At 43.8% G+C, this 18,421-nt stretch overlaps 1 protein-coding gene across 2 annotated transcripts in view; it reads right to left on the bottom strand.

Annotated features, from left to right (window-relative positions):
* Positions 1–18,421, bottom strand: part of LOC147111823 (cullin-5) — a 98,572-nt gene that overhangs the window by 16,847 nt on the left and 63,304 nt on the right. For both annotated transcript variants that reach the window (XM_085999092.1, XM_085999093.1), the window contains exons 13-16: positions 18,253–18,384; positions 5,349–5,472; positions 4,890–5,065; positions 3,435–3,596 (exon numbers count right to left, since the gene is read on the bottom strand). In XM_085999092.1, the coding sequence (XP_085855218.1) occupies positions 3,435–3,596; positions 4,890–5,065; positions 5,349–5,472; positions 18,253–18,384 (594 nt within the window). The remainder of the gene's footprint in view (positions 1–3,434; positions 3,597–4,889; positions 5,066–5,348; positions 5,473–18,252; positions 18,385–18,421) is intronic.

The raw sequence follows: 18,421 nt of genomic DNA, 5'->3' as shown, positions 1-18,421 counted from the left end.
TGGCGAGAGTTTTAAGGAGAGAGTTCCAGAGCGTCGGGCCAAGACACTTAAAGGCACTGCCATTGAATATGGAGCAGATGAAGGAGGTGATACATGGACACCAGTCAGAAGAGCGCACTGGAACATAGAGCTGGGGAAGTGCAAAGGTAGGACGGGTAAGGCTGTGGAGGGATTTGTAAAAGACTTTGATTTCAGTGTGAAATAAAAACAGAATGCTGGAAATAAACAGCAATTCAGTCAGCACCTGTGAAGAGAGACCGAGAGAGAGCGACAGAGCCCGACAGAGCCCGACAGAGAAAGACAGAGCCCGACAGAGCCCGACAGAGCCCGACAGAGCCCGACAGAGCCCGACAGAGCCCGACAGAGCCCGACAGAGCCCGACAGAGCCCGACAGAGCCCGACAGAGCCCGACAGAGCCCGACAGAGCCCGACAGAGCCCGACAGAGCCCGACAGAGCCCGACAGAGCCCGACAGAGCCCGACAGAGCAAGACAGAGCAAGACAGAGCAAGACAGAGAAAGACAGAGAAAGACAGAGAAAGACAGAGAAAGACAGAGAAAGACAGAGAAAGACAGAGAAAGACAGAGAAAGACAGACTTGCATTTATATAGTGTCTTTCACGATCACCGGACGTTTCAAAGTATGTACCTCTCATCAAAGCCTGTCTTTTCTTTTTACAAATGCTAACCAATCTGCTGTGCAGTTCCAGCATGTTCTGTTTTTGTTTGATATCCAGCATTTACAGCTTTCCCTTTTTATTTTACACTTTGAATTCAATGTGCTGGGGTTGGGGAGCCAATGGAAAACAGGGCTAATAGGGGAGCAAGGTTTATTACTGGGTAAGATGCAAGTGGCAGAATTTTGCATGAGATAGAATTCATTCAAGTTCAGGAGGCTAGCAAGGAAGATGTGGAGCCTGGAGATTCAGCAAACAGCCAGGGAAGAGGATGGAATGGGGGATTAGGGAGCAAGGTTTCAGGATGGCTTTGGTTAGCTGAAACTTAGAGAAAGTCCTGGATCATCCACCACTACATAAAACAACCAGACAGCACAGCATTAGCCATGATGTCAAAGTAGGTGGTGGAAAGGTAGAACTGCTGACACCAGCATATATATGGATGCTGACCACATGCTTACAGATGTTGTCACTGAAGGGCAGCATATAAACTAGGAAGAGGAGCAGACCAGGATGTAACTTTGGGACACTCCCAAGGTGACCAGGACAGGAGGGGATCTCTGGTTTTTATGGGACAGGGATGAGCAGAACCAAGCAGACACGGTGCCACAGAGAAAGATGTAATGGGCAATTGTCAAACTCTGCAGGTAGGTTGAAGAGGGATTTTTAAAAATCTGATCTTGAAGTCTTGACCAGCATATCATTCAAAAGGCAAATAAATCGGTGACAGGCAGCCATGAAACCCAGATTCACAGCTCTCATGAAGAGGCACATGTACCACCATCTTAGTTATAGCATTGTTCATACAGCTAGATATTTTAAATCTGCAAAAAATTTTGAATAAAGTTTTACTTATTTAGAGCTCACATACAGGCATAACAATCAGGCTATCAGTTGCAGACTGAAAAGTTACAATTTACCTTCTGCTGCAAGACTACATTCTCTCTGCATCAACACTGAAAGCTTGAAGGGATCAGGACCAAGATAATACATCAAAGGCCTATCTGGGCAATCTCAGCTCTCCTTCAAAATGAAGGCCCAGTCTTTGAGATACTGAAATGCTCATCTCAAAAAATTATTTTCTGGAACACATGATCTCGGGAACAAAGTACATTGCCAGTGAAATAGAAAGACCTGTACACAATCATTGGTAGTAAACGTTTATCACTGGGGTGTCTGATGGTCCACTATTAAACCTTTATCAATGCCTTTGTCACCTCCAGACTTAATTACTGTAATGCTCTTATGGCCAGCTTACCATCCTCCACAAAATTCAGCTCATCCAAAACTCTGCTTCCCTTATCCTATACCACAGAAGTCCCATTCGCCCATCACACCCCTTCCCCACGGACATTAAATGGCTCCCAGTCCCCAACACGTTAAATTTAAAATTCTCAACTGTGTTTAAATCCCATAATAGCCACGTATCCCCCTATCTCTATAACCTCCGCCAGCCCTAAAGTCACAACTCTCTTCCTCTGACCATGCCTTCTTGAGCACCGCTTCTCCTCTCCCCCACACCCCTCCTTCCTGTACCTTTGGTGGCTGTACTTTCAAATGCCTAGGTCCCACTTTTTGGAATTCCCACCCTAAAATCCATCTCACTATCCTCTCTTTTGGTCACCCCTCCTACTTTCTTCATCAAGAAAGCTGGGTGGGCGTGTGTGCTGTGAGGAGGATACCGAGAAACTCCAGTATGATTTGGACAGGTTGGGTGATTGGGCAGAAGCATGGCAGATGCAATATAACGTAGATAAATGCAAGGTTATCCACTTTGGTGTCAAAAACAGGAAGGCAGATTATCTGAATGGCAATAGATTGGGAGAAGGGGAAGTGCAACGAGACCTGGGCATCCTTGTGCACCAGTCGCTGAAAGTAAGCATGCAGGTGCAGCAGGCGGTTAAGGCGGCAAATGGTATGTTGGCCTTCGTAGCGAGAGGGTTTGAGTACAGGAACAAGGATGCCTTGCTGCAGTTGTACAGGGCCTTGGTGAGACCACATCTGGAGTAGTGTGTGCAGTTTTGGTCGCCTTATCCGAGGAAGGATGTTCTTGCCATGGAAGGAGTGCAGCGAAGATTCACCAGGCTGATACCTGGGATGGCAGGAATGACGTATGAGGGGAGATTGAGTCGATTGGGCTTGTACTCCCTGGAGTTTAGAAGAATGAGAGGGGATCTCATCGAAACTTATAAAATTCTAATAGGACTAGACAGACTAGATGCTGGAAGGATGTTCCCGATGGCCAGGGAGTCCAGAACCAGGGGTCACAGTCTAAGGATAAGGGGTAAGCCATTTAGGACTGAGATGAGGAGGAATTTCTTCACCCAGAGAGTGGTGAACCTGTGGAATTCTCTACCAAAGAAGGCAGTAGAGGCCAATTCATTAAATATATTCAAGAAGGAGTTGGATATATTTCTTAAGGCTAAAGGGATCAAGGGATATGGAGAGAAGGCAGGAACAGGGTACTGAATTTGGATGATCAGCCATGATCTCATTGAATGGCGGAGCAGGCTCGAGGGGCCGAATGGCCTACTCCTGCTCCTATCTTCTATGTTTCTATATTAGCTTGGTGCTTGTTTTCCTTTGTAAAGCACCTGGAACATTTTTCTATGCTAAAAGATGCTATATAAATTTAAGCTACTGTTATATTGGACTTCTACAAGCAGGTCACCTGCCTACTTCCACAAATGTGAAAGGATGCATGATAGTTGGAAAAAAAGGGGTGCAAGAGAAAACAATTGTTAAGGAAAGTAACTTACCCATAATGTCCTCCTAAGTTCTGCATCTGGTAGTTCAGTTGCTAATTTTAGATTTTCAAAACTAATCTTTTCTCTCGGTCTTTGGTTCCAGGCAAACAGTACTGCCAACTGAAATGTGGTAACCTCTAAATCATACTGGCCAACCTCATTTTTGAAAGTTATCTGTTTGGGGGAAAAAATGATCCTGTTACTGTACAGTTTATTGTAGCTCGTTTTATTTGCTGCATGACAGAGTGCAAAATGCTAAATCAAATAAAACTGACGTTTTTTTTATACTTTTGTGAAAAACACTGACTTTTGTCTTTATGCAGATTTAATTTCCTTAGGAACAACACTTTTCAATAGTAGGGAGAGATCAAGAGTTGTGTAGGAGCCTCAGTTTGTTTTCCAGCTGTATTTCAAGTTTTAAAATGTTTACAATATTTATTACTCAAATGTTTGGCTTACAATCGACACTAACCTGAATCTTAACTAGATTATTTCAACTCCAAGTCAAGTCCACTTCTGTACTAAAAATAAAACCAATAGATCAGTTTGTTCACCAAATGTCGAATAATAGAAGCCCAGTGGACTACTATCTGTAGAGGTTTTTTTGTTGCCAATTTTCCCCCCTTTTCCTCTCCTGATTGCATGAACTACTGCTTAGGTACAATTCCACCAGCGCCAGGTGCCCTCCAGTACCTCGCATAAGTGGCCATTCTTCATGTTAGTCTAGACAGTAGCTTCTGGCAGGCTCTTCGATCATTTGAGGGAGGGGGCATCACAACTGAGCTTGATCCCATCATCAAACATTCACACGTGCACTTTCCAGCAGGAGTCACTGGATAGCAATCTAAAATTCCAGCTCTGCCATAAGATCAAAGTGCAAAAGAGACAGAATACCATCAGCTAACACAGCATTCATTTAAAAATCTGCAGAAAATCTACAATATAAATATCTCAGTCTGGTTGAGCTCATGAGGAACGAGTCATTAACAAGCTAAAAAAGTCATAACATCACTCAAATATATCCTCATTTCTATTTACATATTTTCAAGAGCAAATATAATTTCTCATATGGCTTAAATCCAGCGTATCACACAAATTAAAAATAACATTCACCCAGATTCTGCCAAATGTGAGCCAAGTTGAGTTTTTTTTTTTTAAACTGGCTATTTAAAAACTTGCTTACCCATTAGTTTAATTTATTACTGCAAATTAACACCTCTTGCTGGTTGACTGCAATTTTTTTTACATAAGAACATAAGAAATAGGAGCAGGAGTAGGCCATTCAGCCCCTCGAGCTTGCTCCGCCATTCAATAAGATCATGGTTGATCTGATCATGGCCTCAAATCCACTTTTCTGCCTGTTTACATACTGAGGGTAAATTTAGCACCCAAACTTCAACCAAAATCTGTCTGAAACAGTTGCACCATCTCATGGTTAATCAAGATCAAAAATATTCTGCTACTTACAATTCCATTAGACATGAGGTGATGCCAATGCAGCTTTCTACCACTGTGATTTTTTTTGTAGAATTCCTCCACCTCAGGGATAAGATCTTCTAGTTCAGTTGGTAGAGAAACAAATACTTTCTCTGAACTTCGTGACCAGGCACCAGCATTTAAAATCTTGATATTCACAGAGTCCGCTAAATAATATTAATGGTTATAACCAAGTTAGTTGGATAGTGTTTGAAAAAAGACGCTGCCCTTTTTTCCTAGTAATAAGGGTTTTTTTCTGGTACTATATTAGACAGTCTTTTTATTTCTAGGAATAAAGTCTTTTTGGTTCTAAGCCAAACTTAATATACACAGGCACAACTCCATTCTTTAAGCATGTTAAACATTCAAATAATGTAGCATTTACTTTTGTTTTTATTTTAAATCAGTAATCAAAAGAATATTCCCTCCCAAAGTAAAAAAAAAATACACCTGGTAAGGCCAACTTGTTGTTTTTGTGCATTTCTTTAAAAACCTGGTTCAGGTCTTCAGACACTTTAATATCCTGGAACATTCTGGCCAACTTGTTCACGTAGTCAGCAGGCATGCCTACTTCCTATACACATACAAAAAATATTTTTTAAGTTCTCTCTTAGAAAAATACACAACACTGGTAAATAAGGATGAAAAATATATATGCACTTTTGCTAACCAAAGTAAATGCGTCAACTCATGAAGTCGGTCTTAAAATACTGTAAATCTGCAAGTATAATATGACCCAATATATAATACACAATCCCAATTTTGGAATTTTTCCAGTGGGGCAAAAGTGCATTTTAGTCAAAAAATTTATAGTAATGTCGAAGGAAGTTCAACACATCAGCACAAATAAAGGCTGCAATGTGTGCACACTGTACAGAAGTACATTCTTACAAAAATGCGTTATGATTTGATCACAGAATGTGTACTAGAAAAATATGTAACTGCACAGGAATACTTTACATCTTAATAAATTAAAAATGTAATTTAAAAAAATTTAAGATTGGTGACACCACGGTATAGCATAACAGGCTCCAGCGCACACTTGCTAGAGTGGTAGGCCCTGCGCCCATGAATCGCCACATGGCAAGTTTCTGATCGGAGGTGCTGAGCAGTGGCTGCCACAGAGAATGAGACTGCAGGAAACAAAGAAAAAGAACCACCTCGGGTCACTCTTTTACACTTCCAAGCAGTGGTCAGAGGAACTAATGCTTTAGTGGGGGGAAAAAAAACCTAAATTTTAATCCTAACTCAGTGCAAAATCAAAATTGAATCCTATACATGAAATGCAAGTAAAAAGAAATTGACCAAATTTTTGCTTAGACTCCATCTCTTAAACTCTACACAATAGGCATGCATCACACTTAAAGATGTATTGCATACCTCAAGGCCTAACATAAAAAGTTATCTTGTGACAAAGTAACATTCAGAATGAATGATAAAGACATTCCGTAGTACAGATGAGAAGAACAGCTAAACATAAAAACAGTCAAGGGCAAGAAAAAGTTATTTGACCCATTGAAATTTATCCCTATAGTACCCAAACTATCCTATTACAGCCTTCAGGTGCATATTGAATGTTCCCATTTTTGCCTTCTTTACCCTGCCCAGCAGAGTATTCCAAACAGTGAAGTTCTTAACATCTGCTTTCAATTTACTTTTCATTCTTTTAATTTTATATTTTCTAGTCCTACTTTCCTGGCTTAACTTGAAATATTTTGGTTTACCTCATCCATATATACATATCATATTTTATACAGCCACAAGGTGCTCCATCCTTAATCACCTTCAGTAGAGCTTTGAGCTTCTTTAATCTTTCAGAATAACTCATGCCCTTTTTACTTGGGAGTTATTTGTGTTGCTCTGAAGCTTCTTTTAATGCTTGTATGGGAGTGTCTACTTTGCTCAGTTGCTAGCACGCTCGCCTGAGTCAAAAGGCTATGGGTTTACTCCACATCTTGAGTAAATAGATGTAGGTCAACACTTCCATGCAGTATTGAGGGAAAGCTGCATTGCCAGTGAGTACATACTTGGGATGAAATGTTAAACTATAACCCCATCTGTCTATTCTGGTTGACACATGGCACTATTGTAAAAGCAGGGAGTTGCCAGCATCCTGGCCAACCATCTTCCCTCAACCAACACCACCAAATAAATTAACTGGTCACTTTACTGTTGTAAGTAATTGTTTATGCAAACACACTAGCTTAGAAATCGGATAACACGTGAAAACTGCAGCACAGAACCTACCGCACAATGCGCTGTTTCAGGCAGTGCACTCAACAAGAGGCCCAACATAGCGTGGCCATAATGTCTCTGGAGGGAGGCAGCCTGCTCTTAAAGCTAGGCTGTCATTTTAGAAAGCAGTCTCGAACTTTTAAAGGGGAACTGCCTTCTTAAATTTTTATTTTTTTATTTTAGAATAGGCAGTCTTTAGCCCTTGGAGCTCAACTGCCTTCTGAAAAAAAAATTCCAAAATGGCAGTCATCAGCTCTTAAAATCTGACCTGCCTTCTGAACATAAACAAAATGGTAAAAGTGTTTCAGCATTAAAACAAATGGCTCAACAAGCCAGGGAAAGGGGACCCAGGGTCTCGGACACAGCACTCCAGCTTTGTGCAGGGGGTCAACACTGGAAGAGGTGCCCTCTACCCACAGGGGACCAGGAGGCCTGCCAGAAAGGCGGCTGTGGGACCAGATTACTGAGGCGGTCACTGCAAGAAGTGTCACCCCCAGGACCTGGCTCCAGTGCCCAAAGAAACTTCCATGACCTCAGACCAGTGGTCAAGGTCAGTGAATGCATCCTCAATAGCCATCTTCTAATAACTACATCACTAGCCTCTCACACTGCTCAATGCACGACCTCTGCCCCCCCCGCCCCCCCAAACCACATCATCACTCACCTACCAACATAAAGCACACCTCACATTCCTAGCTTCCTCACATACCTCACCCCCTTGGAGGAGACGGTGCTGGCCATCCTTGGCAGGGGCATGGCTGAGCCCTTGGCCAGCGGTTGGGCTGAAAGAATACAAGATGCTGGTATCCTCATACGCTATCCTCCTTCTCACGTCCCACTTCCCCCTCATCCCACAATCTCTTCTGATTTGCAAGCTGCTCATGGTATAAGTATGCATCGCTTGCTTTCCCACCCTCCCCATGTGCCTTCCTCATTTCAGGCACCCAAGAAATCCAGCCTGCCCAGCCAGTGGTTGACCAAGACAAGGGAGAGGAGAGTGAAGAAGAAACACCACTCAATTGCACACTCCCAGCCACTAGCTCAAGGCCATCTGCAGTGTCCCCCACTGAAAGTCAGCAGCCTTCCACCAGCCATGCTGCAGCCACCGGGGTAGCACATGAATAGGATAGGCAAAGACACACACAGGACACTCACTAAGGGAATGCACAAGGGTGATTAGTTGAATTCTTGATGTCATATAGGAGGCATATATAGATAATAAAGTTGGAGTGGAAAGTTTGCTTTGTGGTGGCTTTTATTTCAGCATTGTGGCCAAGAGGACACTGTGATGGTCAGTAACAGAGGGAAGTTAAGGTGTGGAACAAATGTTGAAAGGGAAATTGGGGTTGCGGTCACTAGTACAGCAGGCAGATGATTCCATCCCGGATATCCTGGCCAGAAAGGGGCTGTCTGGGTTGCTTCCTCCTCTCCTGCTTCCACCTCTTCTCCTTTGCTGCCTCTGCTTCTTCTCCATGTGCCCCCCAGCACTGTGAGCAAGTAGTCTTCGCAGAGGCAAAATACTGTGGATGCTGGAAATCTGAAATAAAAGCAGAAAATGCTGGAAATACGCAGGTCAGGCAGCATCTCGACCTGAAATGTTAACACTTTCTCTCTCCACAGATGCTGCCTGACGTGCTGAGTATTTACAGAATTTTGTGTCTTCTCAGAGGCCTTCCTTTATCATCCAAGGCCTTGCAAGCATCCAGCAGCACTCCCTGCACACTTTAACAACTTTTTTAATGTATTGCACCAAACCACTACATAAAAAAAAAAAAAAAAAATATTTTATTGAAGTTCAAAAGCTCAAATCCAAACTTACCTGAAAGATGTGTGTGTCCTTTTAAGAAGTGCTGACAGCATCTCTGCAGGGCTGCTTCACATACATTTTTCTGTGCGGTTAGGACAGAGCATAATGGTGTGTGGCGTCGTCCAAAATAGCAGTCGTGGTGTCAAATCAGGCATTGCATGCCGATTGACGCCCCAGTCTGCTCATTTAAATTTGTGAGGCCAGCGCTGGCAATGGCAGCGCTATGGCGCTCACCAATATGGTGGCCGCAGTGTGCTGCGCTGGAAGAGAGGTGGCTGCCATATTTTCAACAAAACCAGCCTAACAACCGGCGCTACAATGGGGCTTTCTAGGCCACTGTGTGCAAAATGGCTGCCATTTTCACTTGCATAACAGCAGTGATGGCATTTGTAAGTAATTCGTTGTATGTGAAGCACCTTGGGACATGTTTGAGAGTCACAATATAAATGTAAGTTTTTTGTGTGAGTGGCAACTAGGATTGAGCACAGTCCTCTTAAAGTACAGTACATTTTAAAGCATAACCCTAGGAGACCTGTACTCTGTACTATTTACCCCATCCCTTTTAGTTGCTTCATCCAGAAATTTAAAGTAAGTCCACCATCACTCCCAGGTGTCCAAATTTTCCTTTGCCAGTTTCATCCAATTTATTAGAGTCGTAGAGTTATAATGGCACAGAAGGAGGCCATTCGGCCCATCGAGTCCATGCCGACTCTCTGTAGAGCAATCCAGACAGTCCCATTCCCCCGCTCTATCCCCGTTGCCCTGCAAGTTTATTTCCCTCAAGTGCCTATCCAGTCTCCCCTTGAAAACATTGAGTGTCTCCGTTTCCATCGAAAATGCTGACATTTTCCCCAATGCTTTACATGTGAAATACTTTACATACATCCACTCAATTTAATTTGTCATTTGCCCAATTTCATAATTTATCTTAATCCTTCTGTATATCTTTTGCTGCTTCATCCATCTCCACTGCTCTTCAGCAAATCTGACATGTTTACATATAGTTTCAATATCCTGGACAGCACTGCAAAGTAGAAACTAGGTTCTAAACAATAATCACTGCATAACTCTAATCAACAGCTGCCTCTCAGTCTGTAATTTGACCTTTCATAAGTATCCTCAGTTTCATATATTTTAACTTTATACCTATTCCCACATTCTACTTCAGATTATTGTGGCTTAGTTTAATTAGGAATCCTTCATATGGGACTTTGTCAAAAGCTTTATGAAAGTCTAAATAAACGACAACATACGGTTTCATATTTACATTCTCAGAAATGCTTTTAAAAAAAAGTCAGACAGCTTTGCAAATAAACTCTTCTTCTAAATCCATGTTGGTGTTTTTTTAAGTTCACAGATAATTATGGATGAGGAAGGCCATTCAGCCCAGCTTGGCTCATCCATGCAAAAAAACTCAGAAGTCCCAATATTGCATCGCCCAACTTTTCTTAAATGATTCCAGGGTTTCACCTCCACTACTCTACCAGGGAGATCTTTCCATGCCCGAGTTGATATAAATCCTAAAGTTTACACGCTTGAAGCCCTTGTCCTACTCTTAATTTAATGTAATCTTCCAGATTTACCTTTTCCATATCATTTACTATCTTAAGATCACATTTCAGACATATCTTTCCAAGGCTGAAAAGTTTTTACAGTCTTTCCTCATAACTCAGACCTTTGACACAATTGATCAGCCTTGTAGCTCTTTGCATTGTCTCCAATGCTTGAACGTTTGTCTTGTGTCTCTGCGAGAGGTACAGATTAGTCATGATCTAATTGAATTGTGGAACAGACGAGGGGCTGAATGACTTACTCCCGTTTTGTTGACTACTGCTGTGAATTGGCTAGAAATTCTGAATTTAAAAACTGTTTATGGGATGTGGGCGTCGCTGGCAAGGCCAGCATTTATTGCCCATCCCTAATTGCCCTCGAGGTGGTGGTGGTGAGCCTCCTTCGTGAACCGCTACAGTCCGTGTGCTGAAGGTACTCCCATAGTGCTGCTATGGAGGGAGTTCCAGGATTTTGACCCAGCGACGATGAAGGATGGTGTGTGACTTGGAGGGGAACTTGGAGGTGGTGGTGTTCCCTGCTGCCCTTGTCCTTCTAGGTGGAAGAGGTCGCGGGTTTGGGAGGTGCTGCCGAAGAAGCCTTGGCAAGTTGCTGCAGTGCATCTTGTAGATGGTACACAGTGCATCTTGTAGATGGCACTCACGGCAGCCACAGTACGCCGGTGGAGGGAATGAATGTTTAAGGTGGTGGATGGGGTGCCAATCAAGCGGGCTGCTTTGTCATGGATGGTGTCGAGCTTAGAGTGTTGTTGGAGCTGCACTCATCCAGGCAAGTGGAGAGTATTCCATCACACTCCTTACTTGTGCCTTGTAGATGGTGGAAAGGATTTGGGGAGTAGGTGTGTCACCCATTTTTTTTCTTCATATGCGCAGTATTTTACACTTGTCCACATTAAACTTCACGTCATTGTTCCACCCACGTATATATTTTGTCCAACTCACTTTATAGTTTGAGCTGCTTCCAATGCCACTCCTACTTTGGCATCATCTGTAATTTACTTTGAGTTTATAACCATAAGTCATTAATGCAAGTTAGAACAGTAATGGTCCCAACACTGATTTCTGGGTCACTCCATTCAGGACCACTCCTCCACCCCAACACAACTACTGTAACAAATATCTATTGTTTTCTATCCTTCAGCCAATTTCTCATACATTCCTACGGCTTAGCTTTGAACTCCCAGATTTGAACTTAACTTATATCCAATCATATGGAAATTTGTCAAATGCCTTTTGGAAGACTAGGTACACATTGTTGTAGTGTTTTCCACAGTCCCTCGAGTTGTTACTTCCTCAAAGTAAATACAGTGGACTTGTAATTATCGTCATCCTTACAAGGTATGTACAGTCCAGGAACAACCCAACAGATTTAGATTTGCAGGTGTAAATGAAATGGTGCACTGGATATAAATACATGTTACAATAAAAGTTTGAAAACCCAAACCACTTAAGCTTTATATTTTTACTATTACTCTGTGACCAGGGCTGGGGCACCTCCAGCAATCAGAATTAGCATGATTAAATGAATCCTAAACATACATCACAAAGTTACTTGGTTATACAATAATGCCCAAATCTTCAGACATCAAATCTAGACTAGATTAGACAGCTTTTCTGGATGGCTAATGGAGTTGAAAGTGTATTAATTCTGAATCTTAATCCAATTCCTACAGGATATATTAAGTACAACAAGCAACCCACAGTATTGGGTGCTACATAGGCGATTTAACTCAAAAGATCACAAATGAATACTGGACAGTAGGGAGATTACACGGTAAGGTTAGAGTCAGCTCCACTGAGATCATATACAAGTGTAACAATCTATTAACTTGAACAAAACATACATCCCAAACCCTGGCAGTAAAGTTCAATAGTAATCAACTGGTTAAGATGTTAATGCAGCTTTAATTGGCCACTGCAAATAATATCATGTAAATCCACTTTGGGATTTTCAATTTTATTTAAAAAAGTGAACTTGCATTTTTATAGCACCTTTCACATCCTCAGGACATCCCAAAACGTGTTGTTGCTTAAGGGCTAAATATTGGCCAGGACACTGGGAGAACTCCCTGCTCCTCTTCCAATAGGGCCATGGGCTCTTTTAATGTCCACCTAAAGCAGGCAGAAAGGGCCTCAGTTTAACGTCTCACCTGAAAGACAGACCCTCTGACTCCCACAGTACTGCACTGAAGCGTCAGCCTAGATTATGTGCTGAAATCTGTGAGGGGCTTGAACCCACAAGCTTCTGACTCTACCGAGAGAGCGATCACTAAAACTATAGTTCTGCATTGGTATCAACTGTATTGTGCCAGTAGGATCAGCTTTAGCACGGCTGCAATGGATACTAAATGTTAAGAAAAGTGTTGCAAATAAAGCGAAGAGTGTTGTGTCCGTGTATAAGACACAGACTGCAGGAGAACGGTACAACAGGTGTTTACTCAACGTGGTTCACAGTGGAACTGATCTGTACAGATTACTACTCAGTGCTATATACAGGTGTGGTCACTGCCAGTACTGCAGTATACATGAGTTGCAAAAGATAGTTCCCCCCTTAAAAAGGTATATACACATTACAATTCCTCCCCTTTTAGATTAACAGTACCATAACACTCTTAACAATTAAATATAAACTAATTACAATTAACACTGTTAACATGCAACATTAGCTGAAAATAGTCTATTTATATATTCAGTCTTTGGGGAGGCTTCCTGATCCTTTCTGGATAGCGCCTTTCCCGAGTGTCTTGCTCTTGGTGCGGAGGCGATTCTGGCCCCGTCGTCGGTTGGTTCATCAGCTTCCGATGCTACCGTTTCTGGGGTAGATGCGACCTGTACGTCGGGTTCATCACCAGGTATGTATGGGCGAGGCATGGGGTTGACTTGTTCCTGTGACTCTAGGATCTGGTCAGCATGGCGTCTCACGATGCTCTCCCCAACGTCCACTGTGTACATTCGGGGGCCCTGCCGTGTGCATATCGTTCCTGGCTGCTATTTTTCTGTTCGGTAGTCGCGGGCCAAGACAGGTTGCCCTACATTGAAGCTCCTTGTTGGCTTCTCATGGATGTGCTGGAATTGCTTACTCTCAACATCTCTTCGTACGTTTGGTCTGAGCAAATCCAGGCGACATCTTAACCTTCGGTTAAAGAACATCATGGCTGGGGCCTGGTTGGTAACTGCATGTGTCGCATTCCGGTAGGCGAACAGGAAATTGTCCACCTTGTGCTGCAGCGGAATGTTGTCATTGTACATAGCCTTTATTGCCTTCTTAAAGGTTTGTACGAACCTCTCTGCCAATCCATTTGTGGCTGGATGATATGGGGCGGATGTGTAATGCCTTACCCCATTCTTTTTCAAGAACCTCCGGAACTCTTCGGACACAAACTGTGGTCCGTTGTCGGAGCAAATCTGTTCTGGCAAGCCATTCCTGGCAAAAATGGTCCGTAGGACTGCAATAGTTTTCTCCGTGGTGGTGGAGGACATTTTGATCACCTCAGGCCATTTCGAGTGCGCATCCACGGCTATTAAAAACATCGAGTCCATGAATGGACCAGCAAAATCAATATGCACCCATTGCCATGGAGATGAGGGCCACTCCCATAGGTGTAGAGGGGCCTGTGGTGGTGCATTTTGGACTTTCTGGCATCCTGAGCAGCTCTTGGTCAGGTCCTCGATTTGTTTATCGATTCCCGGCCACCACACAAGCCCTGGCTAGGCTTTTCATTTTAACCCTCCCAGATGACCCTCATGAAGCTCATTGAGCACTCTATCCCTTAACTTGGGTGGAATTACCACTCGGGATCCACACATCAAGGTCCCCCGGCACACTGACAGCTGTTCTCTCCTTGTCGAGAATGCTGGCAACAGTGAGTCGCCATGTGCTGGCCATCCCTTCACCGTCAAATCATATACCCGAGACAGTGTCGGGTCATTTTGGGTTTCCTTTTCGATACAAGCGTTAGTTACCGGTAGGTATTCAACTATCGTCGAATGGAATATTTTGACAGTATCCACTGCTGGTGTTTCCTCCGCAGTAGGCAGTGGCAGGCGTGATAGTCCATCAGCATTTCCATGCTGTTTTGTGCCCTTATATTCAATCTCATAGTGGTGCGCCCCTAGAAAAAGTGACCATCTTTGTAGTCGTTGCGCAGTCATCACCGGAACGCCCTTCTTCGGATTAAAAATGGAGACAAGAGGCTGGTGATCAGTCAGCAAGGTGAATTTCTGCCCGTGCAGATAGTGATTGAACTTTTTCACTCCCCACACTAGGCCGAGGGCCTCCCTGTCAATCTGGGCGTAGTTACGCTCGGCTGAGGTTAGTGATCGTGACGCAAAGGCTATTGGCCTCTTTGAGCCGTCCGAGAATTTGTGCGACAGCACCGCTCCAATGCCGTAGGGTGACGCATCACATGCCAACCGAATTGGTAATGCCGGGTTGTAATGGGCCAATACCTCTTTCGATGCGATTAGTGTTTTGCTCTTCTGGAAAGCTAGTCTACATTCGTCACTCCACTTCCATGGCACCCCAGTTTGCAGTAGGGTGTTCAGTGGGTGTAGTATTGTAGACAAATTTGGCAAGAACTTATGGTAGTAGTTTAGCAGCCCGAGGAACGACCTCAGTTGCGACACATTTTCCGGTGCTGGAGCCTTGACTACTGCCTCAATCTTCTCTGGGGACTTATGTAACCCCTCTTTATCGATAACGTGGCCACAATACGAGATCTGTTTTCTAAAAAACTCGCATTTGGGGCGGTTAGCTCGGAGCCCATATTCCTGCAATCTAGTGAGCACCTGCTCCAGGTTGGCAAGGTGATCACTGTCATTTTCGCCTGTGACCAGGATGTCGTCCAAATAACACTGGGTCCCTGGGATCCCTTGCAGGACTTGTTCCATTGCCCTCTGCCAAATAGCCGGAGCTGATGCTACCCCGAATACCAGCCGGTTGTATTGGTAGAGACCTTTATGGGTGTTGATTGTGAGGTTTTTTTTGATGCTTCTTCTACCTCCATTTGCAGATACGCCTGGGCCAGATCAATCTCAGTGAAGCGTTTCCCTCTAGATAGCGAGGCGAAAATATCTTCAATCCGCAGAAGTGGATATTGTACGGTGTGAAGGACCGGGTTCACTATTACCTTAAAGTCCCCACAGATGCGAACCTTCCTTGGTTCCCCAGGCGTGCTGCTCAACGACTTTTTCATCACAGGGACGATGGGTGTAGCCCACTCGCTCCAGTCTACCTTGGACAGTACACCTGAACGTTCCAGACTCTCCAGCTCTGCTTCGACGGCTGGGCGGATCGCATAAGGTACCGGTCTGGCCTTAAAAGATTTTGGGCTTGCGTTTTCAATTTTAATCATCGCTGTCATGCCTTTTAGTGTTCAGAGTCCTTGCTGCAACACTTCTTTCGCGTCAGTTAGGATCTTTGACAGTCGCCCAGGTGTGACGTCGTCATCCTTTTTGTCAGCCACAGTCAGTGCCTGTATGGAATGCCAATCCAGTTGTATTTTCCAGATCCATTCACGTCCCAGTAATGGTGGTCCTCCATCTTGCAATACATACAGGTCTAGTTTTGGTGTTTCCTTACCATTATATAGAACGGTCACCCTTATTTTTCCTTTGGGGTAGACTTTTTGACCCGTGTACGTCTTCAAAATAATTTTTGTGTCTCTCAAGGGTATGTGTGAGAATAGCCGCTCGTTGTCCCGTCGGTTTATGACTGTTAGGGCTGATCCTGTGTCCAATTCCATCTTTACCTGGACTCCTGCTATCTTGAGAGTGACCCAAATGGTTCGGTGATCCTCCGTTGTGATCACATTATGTAGTTTCAGACAACTCAGTTCCCTGCTTTCGGAGTCGTTATCACTTTTGTTCGTCTGAACTATTCTCCGTCATCTTATGTACCTTCTTGTACTTTTCTTTGGTAGGTTTCTTATTGCTGGTTTTCTTTCCTGACCTGCAGACTCGTGCTATGTGTCCTACTTTTCCACACTGTCTGCACACTTTGTCTTTGAACCAGCAATCATTGTGGTTGTGTGTTGTTCTGCCGCAGCGATAGCACTTCTCTGTTCTGTATGACATTTCGTTTGTGCCATATTCTTGCGGTCTCTGTTGTATCTCTGCAGCGCCCCGTGCTGCTGCTTCATATGATACCGCAATGCTGAAAGCCTTTTCCAGCGTAAGGTCCTTTTCAGATAAAAGCCGTTTCTGGGTTCCTTCACTTTGAAGCCCACACACAAACTTGTCCCTTAAGGTATCTGCCAGTCCCGCTCCAAACTGGCAGGTGTTTCGATAGTTTGCGCAGTTCTGTTAAATAATCAGCATTGCTTTCATCCTTATGCTGGTTCCGTTTGTGAAACTTGAATCTTTCTGCTATCAGCAGCGGTGTGGGGTGTAAATGTTCCTGTAGTATCGTTACTATGTCTTCAAAACTCTTTTCCATTGGCTTCGTTGGGGTTACTAGATTTCGTAATAAACCATACGTCTTTGCACCCATTAAATTTAACAATACCGATGCTTTCTTGATCTGACACCTCATTTGCCTTACAGTATATCTCTATTCGTTCGACATATGTAGTCCAATCTTCGACTTCATTGTCAAATGCGGTGATACTGCCACTCTTCGGCATTTTGGGTGTGGTTTAAAATGGCGTCTCCTGCTGGCTTAAAATGGCGTCTCCTGCGCTTTCCTTCCTCCCCCCGCTGCTGCCAACGCCGCTCCCGGCGGTTCGCGTGGCAATGGCGGCGCCCTGTAGGTTTCGCGCATCTCTCTCTCCCTCTCTTCGACGCTGCTCGGTCTCTCTCTCTCTCGGAAAGCCAAGCCTGGCTCTCGACAGCCTCCCCCGCAATTCTCGAGTCTCTGCTGGATGACTGGGCGGTTGCCCACGGTCGACGCCCGAGTCTCTGGCCTTGACCTCCAATCCACTGATCTCCAGGAACGAATCCCCAGGAGGTGATGCAGAGTTGCAGGTAGGTTCGAACTTGCCTTGTCGCCAATGTTGTGTCCGTGTATAATAAGACACAGACTGCAGGAGAACGGTACAACAGGTGTTTACTCAACGTGGCTCACACTGGAACTGATCTGTATAGATTACTACTCAGTGTTATATACAGGTGTGGTCACTGCCGGTACTGCAGTATACATGAGCTGTAAAAGATAGTTCCCCCCTTAAAGGTATATACACATTACAAAGAGTTAGAATAAAGATTTACATTGAGACTGCATAAGAATTGTTCTGAAAAGAACAAATCTGGTCCACTCCAATTATCTGAAGAAAAACACTCTACTAGGAGGGGCCTGGTAACAAGTCAACTGCCCAAATCTTCACTCAGAATTAAATGGCGTGAGAGAGTGGGGAAGGGGAGTGGAGAGGAGAAAAAGGAGGAAGAGTCCTAATCCTGCCTAATTGAAAAAAATGCCCTATTTTTCCAAGTCTTTTTTAAAATTCTCAACTTAACACCTAGGTGAAGTATTTTATGATATCTAGGAGAGAGGAGAGATAAATTCTATCATAGAATGGTTACAGCACAGAAGGCAGCCATTCGCCTTCTTGCCCTTTAGCAAGTGCCTTTTATCCCCAAGCAAGGAGCAATGCTATTACCAGAGCTGTGAAAAAGTCAACACGTACTTGTTTACTTACCGACTTCCTAATTGAAGCTAGCAGAGTAAAGAGATCATTTGAGGAAGAATTTTTTGGGTGGTAGGGGAAGAGGGAGCATTCGGAAAGAATATGTTTTTACATTTACTTACTCTAAGCCATTCTACCATATTTTCTTCTATCTCACTGTCTGCCGATATGTCCAGGATTAAACGCCTCGTCAGATGAGCTTTATGGTACCGCATAAAGACGTCTTTGTTTTGCACGTACTTCAGTACAAGTAGCTGTTAAAAATAATTCATGAGAATTCAAGCATTTTTT

Source organism: Somniosus microcephalus, chromosome 10 (genome assembly GCF_052327205.1).
Source record: "Somniosus microcephalus isolate GS21.2 chromosome 10, FLI_Smic_1.0, whole genome shotgun sequence".
Taxonomy (NCBI): Eukaryota; Metazoa; Chordata; class Chondrichthyes; order Squaliformes; family Somniosidae; genus Somniosus; species Somniosus microcephalus.
This window is presented reverse-complemented; position numbering and strand designations above follow the sequence as displayed.